Below are 18,043 nucleotides of genomic sequence, written 5' to 3'. Positions count from 1 at the left end.
TACATTTTTGCAAGATATTTCCATTCCCCTTTAATGAATAGGCATGTTTCAATTTTGGTTATGCACCAAAATGTATTTTAAAATTAAATGATAATTAAAAAAAAATTTCACTTGGTTTTGTAAGTAAATATCAATAGATTTAAATATATATTTTCCCGCATTAGTGGAAAATACCAAAATCTAATGAATGACATATTAGATACATGTTCCAGCAGCGACTGGTCACACTTTCGAAGGCCTGAGCGAAGGCTGCAGATTTCGCGTCGGGAAAATTCTATTGCATATTTAGGGGCGCATCAAGTAAATGGCTCCCATTAGAGTGGCTCAATATATATTATTCGCAAGCTCCCAACTGCACGGACTTACTTATTTAGCATGTGAGTATTGATTTTGCAACAGCCAGTCAGTCAGTCTGTGATTTTGTTTTCGCTGGATGGGCGTTCAGCGCGACTGCCCTTTGACCTCGCTCGATGTCAGCAGCGATTTTCGTCAATGGATGCGGACCCCCACTTTTTATTGCCACTTCGCGTGTGTTTGTGCGGCTGTTGGGGCGCCCCAAGTGGGCGGCATTGTTTTCATCGCGCGCCATGTCGCGGAATTCGCAGTCCACGTTGCCTATTTATAGGCGTCGCTCACTCAATGAACTCTCTGATCGCATTTCATTGTGAGTTCGGACTTAGCTTTTTCAGTTGGACGCCAACTTTGGAAGCAATCGGTTCGCTTCGCGTCGCTCGATTTCAAAAATCCCAAACGGCGTGACTTTTGCCTTATTGTTGTTAGTTGTGTTTTTTCGACTGAAACTTCTTGAGGTGAGATTTCACAAGTGGTTATGCTGCTTGTTGACCTTTTGTGTGTGCAAATTATGATATTTTTGCATAATATGTTTGCCACCAGCCCAGTACAGCCGAGAGCAAAAAGATAAAATGAAATAAAATGAGATCATGATAACGTGAGATGCTATTTATAAGCACCTAAACAAGAAAGCAAAGATCCCGAGACCCGTAATAAAGTGGCAATATAGTAAATGAAACGAAATGAAAGTGAAACTAATCATGGTGCTTACAAAATACATTAGATAAATTATGTTAAAGTCCACCCAAAGTGACCAGACTTCAAAAAAGCTATTGATCATTAAAATCAAACAAAATAACAAGTGGCTGCCAAAACAATCTAATCAGTAGATATAACCGTGTACCATAAGAGGTATCGCATATTACGGATATTTTATCAGTTTGCTGGCTTATCTGTAACAAACTTAGCGTACAAAGTTGGTAAGAAAATTACTACAGATATTATAAGCTCTAAAGGTGCTAAAATGTTTCGGAACTATACCTTTTATTCAGCTAAGCCGTCTTTAACGGAATTTTCGTTTCGGCCGTATATTTGAGATACATTCACAATGTAATTATGTGAATAGGGCAATTAAGAGTCGTACTCAGGCTAAGAAAACTCTGAACTCATGTTGTCAGCAGCAGCACACATTGCGTGCCTGGCCAGAAAGACGATGATGATGAAAAGCCGCATGAGGAAAGTCCGAAAAACTAAAACACTTTCTAGGTCAAAAGTTGAAAGGCACAAGGGAAACATCACCATGATGCTCATAAAAAAGGCAAGAAGCGTAGATGAAAATCAGAAAAAAAAATGCGGCTGCATAAAATGCAATTAATAAAGCAGTGTACCCACAAAGTAAGAGACCAGAAAATGAAAAAGAAAATGAAAATGCTTCACTTTGTGACTGGCTTGTTGCGTGTTGATTGAGCCAAGTCAGCTGCGATCTGAGATGCCGCCTGTCAATTTCCAGGGGGAGTTCCTATTAACAACGGAGAAATTACAGCATGCAAAAAAGTTAGTAATTGTTGTTCTCTTGCAATAGGGGAAATCGCATGAGTTGCAATAATCTAGACAAAGCCTTTACTTTCAAGAAAAGGGAATTCATTTGAAGGGCAACAAAGTTGTGAACCTTATCAAATTAATGGCATTCATGTGCAATATAGAGAACCTCTTCAAACACTGATGATTTTTATGGCCCCTTAAAAGGCATTTGGCTTTAAGGGAGCCTTATCGATAGAAGGGAATTCAATTTGCCCCTCCATGAATTATTAAATTGGTCTTGCAGCGCTTAGCTAAATGTTTATGTGGCTGTCTAAACTGACAGAAAATAAGATAACTCCGAACTTCGACTAAAATTTAAACCTTTCACCAGAACTTAGATTGGGCAGTCTTTTGCGAGACACTCCTCCCGATGAGATTACAACTTCTCACTCTCCTACCATTTTGGCACTATAATTCCCAGCTACGCCGAACGAAAACCTGTTATTTCCGCAGCAACTTAATTCTAATGTGGCCCGTGCCTTTTGGCTGTGCTCCTTTTCCTCTTTACAATTTGCAGTGCTCTTGAGATTCGGAAACTGGTCGCTTGGAATTAAACTTGGAATCGCACTTGGACAATGATGCCGCATCTGATGTTGTCCGCTGTTGCTGGTGCGGCTGCTGGTTCTCATCTGATTTGATTTGGTGCCACTTGCCAAGCGATCTCGTTGCTATATAGCAGCTATATAGTTGGCCAGAAGAAGTCGTTGTTGCTGCTGCTGCTGCTGGCGGAGGGGCAGCGTTACAGTTCGGAAAATCGGTCAATGGAAACGGGCTTGTAAGCAGGTGCAATTGCTGCGAGAGCCACGGAATAGACCAAACAGCCGGGGATCCAGAGGCCGGGCGAGCTTGGAGGCGCAGGCATGTCGCTTAAGGTGAGTAAATGCTCAGGTATTGACCCATATAACACTTAATTGACTCAACCGGATCGCGTTTGATGGCTCTTTTAATGGGAAAAACTCAAATGAATAGCTTCGGCAACTGCGAACTATGATTTAAGCGCACTGTCATGGATTTGAAATTGAGAAAAATTGAAAGAGTTCAATGGATTGAAATCAGATCTTGATGCCCAGATTATGTCTGAAGCTTTAAAAGTGTTTCTCACCTGCTGCTACTCACAAACATATATCTTGGTCGTCGTCATCAGGAACGTGATTATCACGATGGCATCACCGTCTTCATTGTCATTATGTCACTTCAAAGTGCAGCAGCATTTGCATTGTTACCCTCGCAACTTGAGTCACGTCATTTTCATGCAAGGGTTTTCACTTGTCTTTGCCTTTCAACAGGTGCTTCAAACCACTTCATCAATGGCAGAAACCTGGCTAAAAAGCAAACACACAGACAAACACGGGCACATCTGGGCCACTTAATTCGCTTCATTAACGCAATGTTGACATTTCAAACACACTTAGCTGGAAAAAATATTTGTTGCATTTCCTCCTTCAGCTGAAATTGGCATGCCAGTTAACCCTCAAAAAAAAAACAAATGCATCATATTTAGATTTCGACACATATTACTCATACCACCCGTAAGCCGCCCTCTGCATTTCATTTCACTGTACAGCCCTGTCCATCTGAGGGTTAGGTTTCATTTTGAAAAAATGCATTCAATGTGGCACAACATCCGCTGCGAAATAACTTTTTTTTAGTCACTGCTCTGACCCTAATTACTGCAAACAGGAAGAGTAATATTCCCACGTGGCGCCCAAATGCGGAATGGGGGGGGGCTATGAAGTGGGAACTTTGGCCAGAAAGCTCGGGGCACGGGTATCACTTCCCCGAAAATCTCTCTATTTGGACAGCTGCTGCGGGGCAAGTTGATAATTGATTTGATTCCGTTTTCAATTTCATTTTTGCGACTGCAGAAGGAGACGCCCTCGGATGTGCAACTGCACATGGCAGCGATGAGGGGAGATGAGGTGGCTCTTCTTCGCGTTCTGGACAGTGGCAAAGTGCATGTCGACTGCAAGGATGAGGTAAGTTATAAAAAGCATTTAAATCAGTTTATGCAATTACACGACTTCCAGTTATATAAAGTCGGTTAAATGCACTTTAGTTTTGTACATGCAATCGTTAATGCATGACACATGCGACTTCAAAGTGCTGTCAGTGAAGTATTGCGAAATCGTAGCCCAAAACAAAGTATTTTTTAAAGTCTCTACGAGGCAAACATCAGTTAACACGTCGTTGCTAAATTAAGTACGCACCAATTAGCAAGGAAAACGAAAAATGCAGCAAACTTACATGCGACTGAAACAAAAGCCATAAATTTTTGAATTTTCAAAAGTAAACAGAAGGCTTTTGAATACTCTAGCAATCGAAGATGAAAAGAATATTTAAATGTTGAGAAAATAAAGCTAAATGCCTTAGTATTATATCTTAACTATTTTACTTAACGTAACTAGTGATACTTCCACCTGAATATCCCAGTTATAGTACTTTTTGTTAGTGTATAAAAATTGAAATTAAATTTCGCTGCCCATTCAGTGGAGCATGGACTCAAGTCCAACTAAAAGGAAAGTGGGCTGCGGGGGCAGTGTGCCATTGTGTTTCTATGTGTATATATATACATTTCTATATATATATATATATGTATATTATTATGCCAGTTGGTCTGCAAGAGTCCGCGGATAGGGTGGGCACTACGTGACTCCCCCATTTGGATGCAGACCACCGAGTGCATCGAGAGCGATTTGCAAGTTGTGGCGTGATTTTCCCGCTGGGACATGCCTCAATTTCCCCTGTTGTTTTTCCTCTGTTTGGTTTTTGATGAGTCCGAGCCACGGACTTGCATGCAAATCCGCACGATGCGATTAAGCGTTGACTTGGTGAAACTAATCGCAAATTGCTATTCAAATCACTTGTTGGCCAATTAGACAATTAAACAATTTATCGCTTTGAAGTTGAAACAAACGTAAGCTGTCAATTTGTGATGTCAGACGATTGGAACTTTGTTTCATTGTATAATTAAAGATTTTATGGTTTTGATTGTTGCTCATTGATTGAATGGCAATTATTGGTACAAACTTAAGCAAATTATGACATTTTACGCGGTTTTTTGGTCATAACATGGCCTAAATGAGTCACAGAGATGAAATAATGACTGATTTTTAAAGCTTTTGATCTAAACTAACTATCCCTATCACGTTTATGCTGATTTTTGAAAATCAATTTTTTGACATTTTTTTCATTTTTTGTAAGGGGTAACATCATGATTTTTTGCGAAAAATGGCAAAAATTTTACATTTAGAACTGTGAATGCCATTCGAAAGAGAATTTTGCAACGATTACAACGAGGTATGACATTCCATATTTGAACTAATATTTTGATTGTTATTGAGAAAAAACGTAGTATGATCCCTAATATTTCCTTAAAAGATTATACTCATGTACAGATTATGTGTGTATATAAGCCAAGACATTTCTATATACTATTTGTTTTTATTATCTCTATAGATAGATATCTTTCTAATTTATAAAATTATTTGCAGGATGGAACCACCCCACTGATTTTGGCTGCTGCCGGAGGTCACACCTACTGCGTGATGGAGCTGCTCGATCAGGGAGCCGATCCAAACTCGCGTCGCCTAACGGGCACCACGCCCCTTTTCTTCGCCGCCCAAGGCGGCCACCTGGACGTGGTGAAGATTCTGATAAAGGCGGGCGCCAGCGTGGACACGCCCTCCGCGGATGGCGGCACGCCCCTTTTTGTGGCCTGCCAGGGTGGTCACGTGAAGATCGTTCGCGAGCTCTTGGACTGCGGAGCGAATGTCAATGCGCACATGAAGGTGGGTAGTCCGAGATCTTGACGAGGCATAATCTAACAGTGACCTATTTCTCTGCAGGATCGAGCCACGCCGGTTTTTATCTCCGCCCAAAATGGCCATCGCACGGTTCTGTCGCTGCTGATTCAGGCTGGTGCCGAGATCGATATCAAGCGGATAGACGGCGCCACGCCCCTGTGGATAGCAGCCCAGATGGGACAGGATCACATATGCAAGGTGCTGCTCCAGAACGGCGCCAATGTGGACACCGTGCGTTGCGACGGCGCCACGCCCCTCTTCAAGGCGGCTCACAAGGGCCATGCCGCCGTAATCACCGTGCTGCTCAAATACCGACCCAATCTCGGCCAGCTGCCCAATGGAGAGTCCGCACTGCATGCCGCCGCCATGTTTGGCCACATGACCGTCTGCAAGCAGCTGGTGGCCGCCGGCAGCGATGTCCTGCTGAAGAACCACGATGGTCTGACGGCCCTGCAGTTGGCGCACCAGCAAAAGTACACCTCCATCTGTGATTATCTCCAGGAACGCATACGGACTATGGTGGCGCGCAGCGCCAAGGCAATGGCCACGTCCGGAGTGTCGTCCACGGTCAAGACGATGTCGGCGTAAGGGGATATCGCAGTTGGGAGACGACGACTCCAAAGTACCTTTATGCACAATACCCTAATGTTCCAAAAACGCAAGAGGATGGAGATGCGAGTGTTTGGCAATAGAATGGGGGGATTCACCACCATTTGGAGTCGAATTGGAAGCCAGGTTAATGCTGGTTTGGCTATATTCGAAGTACCCTGACTTGAATTGCTCAGTGAGGCACTCACTTCCGCACAAAAATTAACCAAAAGATGGAAAAACCACTAGTAAGAACACGTCCAAAATCAACTTAATGGCCTAACCCAAGGAAACCAAACTATTTATTAGATAAGCCGTATCATTCATATTAAAACCACTTGGAGCTTGTATTTTGAATTTAACACTAACCATAACAATAACACTAACGTTAAAGATAACAATTACTATAAAAATGTTAACATGGACCCGGAAAGAGATCGTTACACTGTCCCCTGTACATAACCATATATATATACATATATATATATATACTATAACTTAAATATATACCTATATTTAAATAAACCTAATGCTACTTATAGACCTACTCTACCCTAAGCAATTGTTGACGAGTGCTTTAAGTTTAAACGCCTTTTTGTCTTTAAATTAGAAATTAGTTAACACCGATGGTTTTCCGCTTGTTTCTTTGTAAATTAGGTACGATAATTAATTAATTTCTTACTTTATTAACACTTAAGTATAGTCCACCATTTTGCAAGTTTAATAAATTGACACACGATTACAGATGAGTTTTATTTCCAACAATGATTCGGTGATATCAATTTAAAAATTCCTTTATCTTTTAATTTTGAAGCTGAAGCGTAAACCGCTTTTTGTTAACAAGTGTTAGTCACTTGGTTGTTTAAAACCTGGCTAAAAAGCTTTCGATTTTAGCGCATCTTTTTCAGTTGGTATAACTATTGGAATTACCAATTTACAACTTGAATTTAGTTTTTTTATAAAGTTCAAAAAGAAGCTTAAAGTGTAGATTAATTTTCTAATATTCATAGTCAGCTGGAACGTCTTGATCAGAACCAATTCGTGGTGCTCCTTGATCCTTTTCGGCGGCGGGATTATATTTAGGTGGAAGCGATTCTACAATCTGTTTTCGTCCAAAAGTCCTTAATCTATAGATCATATACTCGAAACAGTGGATATAGCGATGTTGAACGTAGTGAAACGATACCGCATAGTTGGACCAAGCGAAAATTCCCTGGGATGAAAGCAAATATTATAAGAAATTATAATGTATAATATCTTAAGACTACATACATCTTGCGTTCTGTAGGCGAGGAACTTCCAAAACCAGATGTTCGAATCATAGTGCAGAAACAGATTTGATCTGGCCTGCGGTTCGATGAGATACATGCGCCTACGTCCCTCAGAATCGTAAGTATTGCCCGCCAGCACATTCACATTTTCGAGGCACTCCCTCAGCTTTTCTGCGGTGGGACCCGCATTCTTTTGCTCGCATTTGGAGGGATTGGGCAGGGATAGCTCAACCAAGCGACGCAGTGCAGCACGACTCATCACAGTGCCGGGTGAGCCGAAATAGATGGCCAGCTGTGGACTGTAGGGATAGACCATGTATCTCAGGTTCTCCATCACCACGTACGTCTCGTCGTCAGCCTCTAGGAACCAATCGGCATCGTTTAGGTGATGATCATGAAGGTACTTCAAGGCCATCTTCGTTTTTAGCCACGACTCCCGGAAGTAGGGGCTTACGGGCAGTTCCACAGATCCAGTTAGATTGAGATCAGAGCGGCTGCTAAAGAAGATCAGCTTGTTGCACCGCCTGCCCCAAGTTTCCAAAACGGCTTGGGCCTGAGTCTTGTGATTAATGGGTTTGGTGTACACATAGCACAGGACTCGCACCTCATCGGTCAAATCGATGTCCAGTGAAGTCGATGCACCCGTGCGATTCGTGTGCGATTTGAGATCCATAATTGGCCATACAAGAACCTTGGTGATCAGATAGCCAATTCCGATGCCCAGGAGCAGGAAAAGTACTGGACGAGCTGTTGATGGCGACGTTGTATTCGGCTGGGAATGATTGCTCCGATCAAGAAAAACACACTCCTTCCTTTCCATTTTCGCCATTACTGCGCTCGTTCTCTAAGTCCATAAATTATATATATATTTTTCATCGTCACACCTTTTCGTTACGCCGAGATATTAAAAATGCTCACTAAGTCATCTCTCTTATAGAGATATCACTTTATATATACATACATGATGTACAAATATATACTATATGATCTATACCAATTTAAATTGATTAATGGGTATTATTGGATGTGAGGAAATTTCAAACAAATGGTGACGTATTTCTAGTCATTTTGACTGATTTTATAGGTTTCATCGATAGGACGTTATATATGTTAATAATTTCTAAAAAAAAAGAAATTCCCGGATTAATCAGTATATACTCTAAATATTTTATTTCATTAGTCTTTTGTGCTTCAGCTTATCGCTATGAAACGCACAGATTTCAATTACCAGAACAGTCTAGGAATCTGTTCGATTGGGAGAAGATGTCGCGGTTGTGCACTTCTTTGGTCATCATTTTGGGTCTCATCCTCTCGAGCGGTGGCACTCACATATGCCTGAGCTCCAATCTGTGTGTTCCCAGGGAAAATTGTCGTGAAGAGATGCCGTTCTTCGACTTTAGTTCCACCATTGAGTGCTCCGACGAAGAAGTGTGCTGTGAAAAGTCAAATGTGGTAGGTTTATATATTTATTTACATACATATTTCTACCAACCGTATTAACGAGCTTTATTCTGTTTCAAAGATAGGCATGAGTAAGAGTCCTCCACAACATTCAGTGGACACACTTCTTAGGACAAGTTATCCAAATGCCCTGGATGGAAGCCCTCAGGTGTTTGGTGACCAAACCAAACCGAATCAATTTCCCTGGGTGACGGCTTTGTTCGCCAAGGGATCTTATCTGGGAGGAGGATCTCTGATTACCCCAGGACTTGTACTAACCGCTGCCCACATCCTAGCGGGATTATCCCCCAATGACATCATGGTTAGAGCTGGCGAATGGGATCTATCCTCCAGTGAGAAACTAAATCCACCGATGGATCGTCAAGTGATCAAGATCATGGAGCATGAGGCCTTTAACTACAGCAGCGGAGCCAACGACTTGGCGCTTCTCTTCTTGGATTCGCCTTTTGAGTTGAGGGCCAACATCCAGACCATTCGCTTACCCATTCCGGACAAGACTTTCGATCGAAGGATATGCACGGTCGCAGGTTGGGGAATGAGATCGTCGACCGATGTTGATATTCAGACCATCCAGCAGAAGGTCGATTTGCCCGTTGTCGAAAGTTCCAAATGCCAGAGGCAGCTCAGACTAACTAAAATGGGCTCGAACTACCAGCTGCCCGCCAGTTTAATGTGTGCCGGCGGTGAGGAGGGACGGGATGTCTGTTCTCTATTCGGAGGATTCGCCCTTTTCTGCTCCCTGGACGATGATCCCAATCGCTACGAGCAGGCGGGCATCGTAAGCTTCGGCGTTGGATGCGGCCAGGCAAACGTTCCGACCACCTTCACCCATGTGTCCAAGTTCATGGAGTGGATCAATCCGCACTTGGAGCAAGTGCTTAGCGTGCCTGGAAATATGCTTCCTGCCATGTCATAATATCCTTGCACTAATGTTATCTATAAGCAAGAAAACTATACATTTATCCGCATCTTAAAAGTTGGTTTATCCCAAAGAATTTGCTTATGTGCAAGAAATACAGCCGCATCAATGGTCACATTTGTACTTTTAAGTATAATATAAAATATAAAAAATTTATATATGTATATATATTATTCAAATGCCACCATACATGTTAATATATGTTTCAAGTACATATATTTTAAAGCTATTACTTGATTGAATCGAAGCGTTTCGCATTACTGTTCTCTGATAACGAAGAGGGTGATTCTTTTTTCCCAGAACACGAGTTCGAAGAAAAGATCTCTCTGAATATTTTGAGTCAGTGTTGATTCAGTCGTTAAGCTAGCAATGTGGCGGCGAGTCATATTTATCAGATGCTGTTTCTGGACGCTAACTGAGACGGGAGCACCGTGTGGCCTCCAGATGGAGTGCGTGCCCCAGGGACTGTGCAAAACGAGCGCTTGGAATCAGAATGCTATTTCTTGGCCGAGCCCGTGCCAGAGATCAGAAAGTTGCTGTCACAGTTCTCAAAAGGTAAGTGTGGAGTGAACCAAGTTTGATTGCCAGATATATACTCGTAATATATAAATTGCAGTTAGTGATCGGTGCTCCGCTAAACTGTGGCAAGAGTAATCCCAATGGCCTGGGCGGCACAGTAGAAGAGGTTGTCGATCAGGCGAAACCCAATGAGTTCCCTTGGACTGTGGCTCTGATGCAAAACTTGATCAACTTCTTTGGCGCGGGAACTCTGGTCACCGAAAACATTGTGATAACCGCTGCCCACCTGATGCTAGACAAGACCATCAACGACTTCGGAATCATCGGCGGTGCATGGGATTTGAAGCAGCTGGCTGGTAAAACGATTCAGTGGCGAACTGCGACCAGGATTGTATCGCATCCGGACTTCAACAAAATGACCGGGGCCAACAACATAGCCCTGATCGTACTGGAAACTTCGTTCGTGATGAAGCCCCCTATTGGACCCATCTGCTGGCCCACTTCCGGAGTGTCTTTCGATCGGGAACGCTGCCTGGTGGCCGGCTGGGGGAGGCCGGATTTCCTTGCCAAGAACTATTCCTACAAGCAGAAGAAAATCGATCTGCCCATCGTGAGCAGGTCCGATTGCGAATCCCTATTGCGGAGGACGGCGTTTGTCCAGAGCTTCCAGCTGGACCCCACCATATTGTGTGCTGGCGGCGAGCGGGGGCGAGATGCCTGCATTGGCGACGGTGGATCCCCGCTAATGTGTCCCATTCCCGGCCATCCGGCGATCTACGAGCTCGTCGGGATTGTGAACAGCGGCTTTTCTTGCGGACTGGAGAATGTGCCTGCCTTATACACGAACATCTCGCACATGAGGCCTTGGATTGAAAAACAACTCAATGACGAACTGAATAAGCCATACAAGACATTTCCCATATATAATATATCCTATGACTAAAATACAAAGACCACTTTCATACCTTCTTAATTGGATTTTAATCGTACTTTCCACTTGATCTGAGGAGCTGTTCACAATAATGTAACTTAGATCAACAGAAATAAAATGAAGCTAAGGGATTGGTTCCGGCTACTGATAGTGTCAATATTTTTTTGGCTGCTCGTCCTAGAAGTGATCATATTCTATAACAGCACCAGATTCACCGATCTAATCGAGTTGGTTCAAACGCCGTACAAGGAGACGATCAACTCCTTTGACGTTGGTCTGCGAAGTGAGCACTGGGACGATGTTCGGATTACGCGAATTCTTCAGGAGAATGTCCGCGTTCACTGCCTAGTTTATATGCACCGATTGGACTACAAGTACGGCGCTGAGAAGGCTAGGCATATCGAAAAGACATGGGGTCGTCGCTGCAATCGGCTGACCATAATCGATCAAAGGGATATCCCTCTGCTGCAGGCATATCGCCAGATTTACGTTGAATTCCACAATGAACTCGACTGGCTGCTAGTGGTCTACTTGGACTCGTATGTCATCGTGGAGAATCTGCGCTACCTGCTGGCGCAGTATTCGCCATCCGAGGAGATCTACTTTCGTGCGGAACATGCCGTCCATGTGTACGCCCATGTAGGTCAGGTCAGCACCACGGACTACATCTTCAGTAGGGAGGCGCTGGAGCAGCTGGTCACGAGGAACTGCCTGCAGAATGAGATCTTTCTCAGGGAGTGCTTGACGCGGATGCGGAAGGGTCCCAGCGAGTGGCTCCTGCCGTTTGATGTTCCGGATGCGCTGATCCCGTACAGCCTGCGCACTAACTTCTGGCATTGGCCCTGCTCCTTTCGCGTTGTTTACCATAATCATGTGAGCGGTTATTTAAATAATTCTATTCCATATTATATTACCATTTCTAGAGCTGGGAGAGCTGTTTTGGAGGAGCAGTGCTCTATCCATATTGCCGCGCCATGCAAATGTATGTCCTTGAGTTCTTGCTCTACCACCTGCGTCCTTATGGCCACCTAACTCCCCTGCCGGAACTAAGGTCTCCTAATCCTCTAACGAAGATAGCATCGAGGCCGCTGAACGATCAGCTGGCCAAGATGATGTATAGGTCGGTTAGGATTATCTGCTTGGTTTTGACCTGGCCCAAGAAGTATATGAGTGGCGCTAGGGCTATAAGTGAAACATGGGGTCGTCACTGCAACCGAGTGATTTACTATGGCAGCTTTCCGGGCACTACTATATCTGGCTTGGAAATAGTGGGTCTGAATGCCAGTGATACCCGCAGTAAGTTGTGGGGCAAAACAAAGGCGGCGTTTCGTCATGCGTACAGGAATTACGGTCACGAGGTGGATTGGTTCTACAAGGCGGATGACGATACCTATGCCGTAATGGAGAATATGCGCAAACTGCTGAAACCCTACTCACCGAGCAATCCGATTTACTTTGGCTCCCCATTCAAGCTGGGATCCACTCTCTACATGTCCGGAGGAGCCGGCTATGTCCTGAGCAAAAGTGCCGTTGAGCTATTGAATCTTGGCGCCGCCGAAAATTGCCAGCCAGGAGATCAGGGCACCGAGGACTATGTGATGGGCAAATGCCTGAGCCTATTGCAAGTCCAAGCGGGAGACTCCAGAGATCTGCTCGGACGACAGCGGTTCTTCTCCCTGTCGCTGGAACACTTTCTCATTCCGAATCGCGATGATGAGGGCTTCTGGCTGCAGGAGTATCTCTACCAAACAACTGGAACGGTGAGTATAAAGCGATTTCTAAGTAATCATAGAAGAGATATGTATCTGTACTTTACTTTCAGGGATTGGAATGCTGTTCCACCTATTCAATTTCCATACACAACGTCTCTCCGTACGAAATGCATTTTCTGGAAACGATTTTGTATAAAAGGCGACCATATGGACTTCTAGCTGGACATGCTCCTCCAAGAAGATTAAGCAAAAATCGTCTAAGGAAACAGCAGTATAATTTATGATTATATATAATATAGTATTTTAAATATACATGCATTTATACTACATAACAAATGAAAGCTTATTGCTAGATGGCATCTACTAAACATAATTCTTAAGTTTCAGGAGCAGTTTTAGACTCATTTACGATATCTTGGTTTTACTCTTTGGCATAGTCTGTTGCAGTCAATCCGAAATGAATGTATTAAAGTGCCAATATTATTTTTTAAACTTGGAAGTGGTCTTGGTTCTGTAATTTGGTGTAGTGACGTTTTTTCTTGGCATCATTTTAATGAGAGCAATATGGCCGTTTTCCTCTTTTGTGGTCTGTAAATTAATCGACATTGGCCTAGAACTGGCTTTCTTTTTTGGCAGTGGACCAAGTTCTCTGTTTATGCCAAAAATTCGTAGCTTGTAGATGATATATTCGAGCACGTAGAACTCCTGTGCGTTGTTGTAGTGAAACGAGATGGCCGTATTTGAGCAGCAGTCACTGGAGTTCTAATACAAAGGTGAATAAGTGTTTAAATAATTCAGTAACTCATATTTGTGAGATTCCTTACATCTGGGGATGTGTAGTAGAGTAGTGGCTGGTACCAATCCGGTGGCTGGGGATACCAGTGAAGTGGGGAGAAAGGAATGAAGCGACTTAACCCCTGCTCATCCCGGGAATCACCACCCACGACGCCCACACCGGCCAGACATCGTCCCAGTTCCACATCCTCGTAGCCATAATTGCGATTGGTGCAAATGCTGCTGTTGCTGAAACCCAGTTTAATCAGCCGATGGAGGGCCATTTTACTCAGCACATAACCAGCTCCTCCAGACATGTATCCCTAAAAAAAAAGATTCATAATTTCTTAAGTGGATTTGGAGTTTGAAGCACACTTTTTGGCGACTCGCTGTAAATACTGGCCTTATGTAGAGAAAAGAAAAAAATCTAAACTAAATATGACTATAACTATAAGATATAAAATTTTTCGAATTCTATATTATACCTCTTTTACATGCTGGCGGAACTTGTTTCCAAAATAAACCGGTTCCCTGAAATTGTGGGCGTGTAGAAAGGCGCGCAGGTTCTCCATGATAAAATAGCTGAAAGAGATAATAAAAATATAGTTTATTTATAAAAATTAAAAAGTATATTTCACTTACGTGTCATCGTCCGCTTTGAGGAACCAGTCGTACTTCTGGAAATGGTGCTTATAGACGTACTGCAGCGCCGCCCGGGTCTTGGGCCACAAATTGGAGTAGCCCTCCCTCACATTGAGCGCCACGGATCCCAGTTCCTTGTCCGCCTTGGTGCTCATGAAGATCAGCTTGTTGCAGCGCCTTCCCCAGGTGCGTTTGATGTGAATGGCGCGGGTGTGGTGCGTCTTTGGACTGGTCAGCACCATGCACAGGACACGCGTCTCGTTGAAGAGTCGCGCGGCCAGGATGTCCGGCGGTGGATTCGTGGTCGAAGGAGCAATGGTGGGTGGGGTGCGTAGGTTCCTGCTCCGCTGGCTGCTCGGAAAGGGACTGCTCTCCTCCTTCAGCCGATCCGCATGATTCTGCCAGCGAGTTCGTTTCATCAGCTCGGACAGAAGTATTCCCCATGCCAGACCGATCAGCAACATTAGCATCAGCTCCAAACGTTTTCGATTCGGTCGTACTCCCATCATTCTGATGCTCCTCTTGAGGCTTTACGGAGAAAATACACTTATCAGTATATGATAATATACACTTATATATGACAATATGATAAGCAATTTGATAAGCTATCGAAGTATCTATAAGATATTCACTTGATACAGGACAGTAAGGTTTTAGGTTTTAAGTTGCTAAATGAATCTAATAAACAACCTAATAAACAATCTATATATCAATAAAGGCTATATAAATATTTTCAAAAATATTTAACACTCTTTTCTCGGCGTTATTCATAGTATTCACTTTCATAGCTTAAAGATTGATGTATGGACTGTTGGATTCGCTTCGATTTTATCTCTGCTTATTTTCTCTTATTTTTACGATCCGCGTTTGTTTACTTTTTTATGCAAATTTTGCTGCTGCGACCGACCGACCAGTTGTCGTTGATATTGTTTTTGAATCACCGAATTAACACATTCTTGAGCCAGTGACGCAGAGTCGAAAGCCTGTAAAGATGCGGTCGACCTTCGGGAAAACACTCAGTTGGCTTTCTGCTCAGGTGTGTTGTGCTGTCGGCCGATTGGAGTTGGCTCAATTGGCCCGAGTTCAATTCGATCCGCAATTGCTGAGCTGCAAATGGCAAGTGACGCTTTTTCCAGCCGTTTCGAACACATTTGGGCCGTTTCGAATCGTTGGCTTCAATTATGCGACGGATACTTGGAGTTCCTCACTCTTTTACCTCGGCGCACTGGCACAGAATATCAATCACAAGCCCTCAGCGGAACGGCGATAAAAATAAACGCGGCTCGAACGCGACTCGATGCCCCCAAAAAAAGCAAAAAATAAACAAAGAGCCAAGGCAATACGGATAAAAAGCAACTCGAAAACAAACAGCTAACAACGTCTTCACGCTTTGCCGGCAGTTGACAGACTCGGCTTAAATCCAACTCGAAAATGTTGCTGGTGAAATACCTTAACGCTTCTCCCGTTGCCATGTTGCCAGATATTTAACGACCGTACAATACAATACACGTTTTTTCAATCCGAAAAATAAAATATATATACAGTATACCAAATATCAAAGTCAGTTAAAGAGAGTTTTTGGGAATACATACTCGCCAAGTAATGCAATAATGCTTAAATTAAAGAAAAATGTATGCAAACTATTATAGTTAGCTAATTATATTGATAATTATATAATTAAATAATGATTTTTTGTTACTGACTCCCAAATAGTCCACTCAACTTTAACCTTTCATTGTTTGGAGCTACCGATTGGCCAAAAGCCATTTCGATGGCTCCTTAAATGGCTATAACACTTGGCACTCGCAAAATTAATGACCTGAGTTATTCCGCAAGACAGGCTTCACTTTACCACCTGTGTTCAAAATTTTCAAAATGCCAGCGAAAAGCTTTTGCCAAGCTTCTTGTTAACCATCTCAACTAAAAAGGCCTGAAGTTAGGCAACACATTCAGCTATGGTGAACAATTTGTATTTATTTTTTAAAAAACTAGCAATAGATGAAGCACAATGAAGGAATATACAAGGAGTGCGTAGGCCACGAGCAGGACTCAGGCGTAGGGACCGCCGGAGGAGTCCAGCCCTCGCGGAGCATTGGCGTAGCTGTCCTCAGCGAATGTGTCGCTCACGCCGGATCCGGAAACGGAACCCGAAGATGAGCCGGAACCGGACAGGACATTTTCTGAGGCACCTGCTGCCGCTCCCGACGATCGAATGACATCCACCGACTTGGAGCGCTCATCGCGAGCCACAAATGGAGTGGGCTGCGCCACCTGGGCAACAGGGACAACCACCGCCTTAAGGGCATAGGGCACCCGGTTGACCACAGCATTGAAGCCATGCACATCATCCGCCGTGTAGGTCACGGTGCGCTTGTAGCCATCGGGATCGATCAGGCTGTAGAATCCGCGCACCACATAACCATCCCGGGTCTCGCTGTGCTCCTTGATGTCACCGGTGCTCGCGTCGTTCACGGCATAGTTGAAGCTGTAGCTGGCGGGCGGAAAGACCTCGGGCTCCTGGTGCTGGCGCAGAACGGAGCTGACCACCAACGGTTCCGACTGCTGATGCTGAACTGTCTGCTGCTCCTGCTGCTGCTGCGTCGATGAAACCACCTCCGAGTTCTGCTCGTGGCGGAGAACGGGCAGCGGCGAGGGCAGCAGCACGGATTCGGCATTGGCGGCACTGGCCGCATTCTGGAGAAGATTGGAGGCCTGAACACTGGCCGTACGGCTGCCGGCGGTGAACTGATTCCTGGCGGGCGCCACGTAGTCATAGCCATCGGGCGTGGCCTCCGAGTTCAGAGCATTGTTGCTGGGCGTGTGGTAGTCGCTCAGGAAATCCTCGCCAGAACTGGACGCACTGTTGGCCGCCTTCGCCTCCTTCTCGTTGTAGTTGTACTCCGCTTGGCTAGTGGCCAAAAGTGCCAGAGACAGCAGGGCGAAAAACTGCAAGTACATATTGAATGTATTTATCATGAATATATCCATTTGGTCCTTGCATCCTGATCACAACTCACCTTAGCTGCCATCTCAAATCGTTTGGATCTTCCTTTCGTGGGAGTGCCTCTACAAATTGTCAGCTAACTAATGTCATAATTGAAGCAGCCCGGAGTTTTTATACTTCATCCCAATACTTCATGCAGTTCATTACCCAATGTTGGTAGTTATACAATGTCATGCGCCTCAATTGATTGATTTACCATTGTCCAAAGTCGCGACACAATATTGGTAACACTTTCGTTTTCAATTTGTGACCACTTTTATGCTGCGTAAGCGCAGGCCATATGAAAAGATGATATGGAGTAGGTGTGTGATCGTGGAAACATCAGAATGGGGACAAAAGTTGGCAATAAAAGTGGAGAAGAATTCAAGCATTTTTAAAATTTGAACCACAGCTCATTAGTGCCAAAAATACTGCCTAACTTCTCGATTAGCTTAAGATTAACTATTTAAATTTATTCATTGTTTAAAAAAATATTATAATATCCCAACCCAATTAATTCAGTATCCCACATGCGCAGTGATCCCTAATCTCCCACTGAATCGTCGCA

The 18,043-nt window shown here is 43.9% G+C and overlaps 7 protein-coding genes and 1 non-coding gene across 10 annotated transcripts; 5 read left to right on the top strand and 3 right to left on the bottom strand.

Moving 5' to 3' along the window:
- The first annotated feature begins 216 nt into the window (after nucleotides 1–216).
- Nucleotides 217–7,006, top strand: CG3104 (uncharacterized protein). Of its 3 annotated transcripts, none has more exons than NM_134880.2 (5): nucleotides 217–377; nucleotides 2,390–2,744; nucleotides 3,738–3,848; nucleotides 5,364–5,660; nucleotides 5,718–7,006. In NM_134880.2, the coding sequence occupies exons 2-5, from the start codon at nucleotides 2,733–2,735 to the stop codon at nucleotides 6,261–6,263; spliced, it is 966 nt and encodes a 321-aa protein (NP_608724.1). In that variant the 5' UTR covers nucleotides 217–377; nucleotides 2,390–2,732; the 3' UTR covers nucleotides 6,264–7,006. The 3 variants fall into 3 exon arrangements, with proteins under 3 accessions (NP_608724.1, NP_722852.1, NP_001259969.1); NM_164505.2 differs by lacking the exon at nucleotides 217–377 and adding an exon at nucleotides 686–809 and having other exon boundaries at nucleotides 5,718–6,763; NM_001273040.1 differs by lacking the exon at nucleotides 217–377 and adding an exon at nucleotides 686–1,271 and having other exon boundaries at nucleotides 5,718–6,763.
- On the bottom strand, nucleotides 6,998–8,363 carry CG2983 (uncharacterized protein). The gene is made up of 2 exons (NM_134879.2): nucleotides 7,536–8,363; nucleotides 6,998–7,476 (listed from the first exon to the last, which is right to left on the bottom strand). The coding sequence occupies exons 1-2, from the start codon at nucleotides 8,352–8,354 to the stop codon at nucleotides 7,261–7,263; spliced, it is 1,035 nt and encodes a 344-aa protein (NP_608723.2). The 5' UTR covers nucleotides 8,355–8,363; the 3' UTR covers nucleotides 6,998–7,260.
- A 419-nt stretch (nucleotides 8,364–8,782) lies between these two features.
- CG3117 (uncharacterized protein) lies at nucleotides 8,783–10,069 on the top strand. Its single transcript, NM_134878.3, has 2 exons — nucleotides 8,783–8,986; nucleotides 9,057–10,069. The coding sequence occupies exons 1-2, from the start codon at nucleotides 8,798–8,800 to the stop codon at nucleotides 9,909–9,911; spliced, it is 1,044 nt and encodes a 347-aa protein (NP_608722.2). The 5' UTR covers nucleotides 8,783–8,797; the 3' UTR covers nucleotides 9,912–10,069.
- Nucleotides 10,070–10,260: 191 nt separating this feature from the next.
- Nucleotides 10,261–11,394, top strand: CG18557 (uncharacterized protein). The gene is made up of 2 exons (NM_134877.3): nucleotides 10,261–10,469; nucleotides 10,531–11,394. Exons 1-2 carry the CDS (start codon nucleotides 10,284–10,286, stop codon nucleotides 11,374–11,376), a joined length of 1,032 nt encoding a protein of 343 aa, NP_608721.1. The 5' UTR covers nucleotides 10,261–10,283; the 3' UTR covers nucleotides 11,377–11,394.
- Nucleotides 11,395–11,481: 87 nt separating this feature from the next.
- Nucleotides 11,482–13,406, top strand: CG18558 (uncharacterized protein; the record flags this gene model as incomplete). Its single annotated transcript, NM_134876.3, has 3 exons — nucleotides 11,482–12,237; nucleotides 12,288–13,124; nucleotides 13,187–13,406. The coding sequence occupies 3 exons, from the start codon at nucleotides 11,482–11,484 to the stop codon at nucleotides 13,358–13,360; spliced, it is 1,767 nt and encodes a 588-aa protein (NP_608720.2). The 3' UTR covers nucleotides 13,361–13,406.
- Nucleotides 13,357–15,871, bottom strand: CG2975 (uncharacterized protein). The gene is made up of 5 exons (NM_134875.3): nucleotides 15,368–15,871; nucleotides 14,493–15,020; nucleotides 14,336–14,432; nucleotides 13,901–14,173; nucleotides 13,357–13,838 (listed from the first exon to the last, which is right to left on the bottom strand). The coding sequence occupies exons 2-5, from the start codon at nucleotides 14,996–14,998 to the stop codon at nucleotides 13,557–13,559; spliced, it is 1,158 nt and encodes a 385-aa protein (NP_608719.1). The 5' UTR covers nucleotides 14,999–15,020; nucleotides 15,368–15,871; the 3' UTR covers nucleotides 13,357–13,556.
- asRNA:CR45342 (antisense RNA:CR45342) lies at nucleotides 15,679–15,970 on the top strand. Its single transcript, NR_124038.1, has 2 exons — nucleotides 15,679–15,755; nucleotides 15,846–15,970.
- A 477-nt stretch (nucleotides 15,971–16,447) lies between these two features.
- Nucleotides 16,448–17,584, bottom strand: Cpr23B (Cuticular protein 23B). Its single transcript, NM_134874.4, has 2 exons — nucleotides 17,510–17,584; nucleotides 16,448–17,438 (listed from the first exon to the last, which is right to left on the bottom strand). Exons 1-2 carry the CDS (start codon nucleotides 17,519–17,521, stop codon nucleotides 16,542–16,544), a joined length of 909 nt encoding a protein of 302 aa, NP_608718.1. The 5' UTR covers nucleotides 17,522–17,584; the 3' UTR covers nucleotides 16,448–16,541.
- Between the last annotated feature and the right edge of the window lie 459 nt (nucleotides 17,585–18,043).

Source organism: Drosophila melanogaster, chromosome 2L, assembly GCF_000001215.4.
Source record: "Drosophila melanogaster chromosome 2L".
Lineage (NCBI taxonomy): Eukaryota > Metazoa > Arthropoda > Insecta > Diptera > Drosophilidae > Drosophila > Drosophila melanogaster.
The sequence above is the reverse complement of the archived record's forward strand: the minus strand, read 5'-3'. Positions and strand labels throughout refer to the sequence as shown.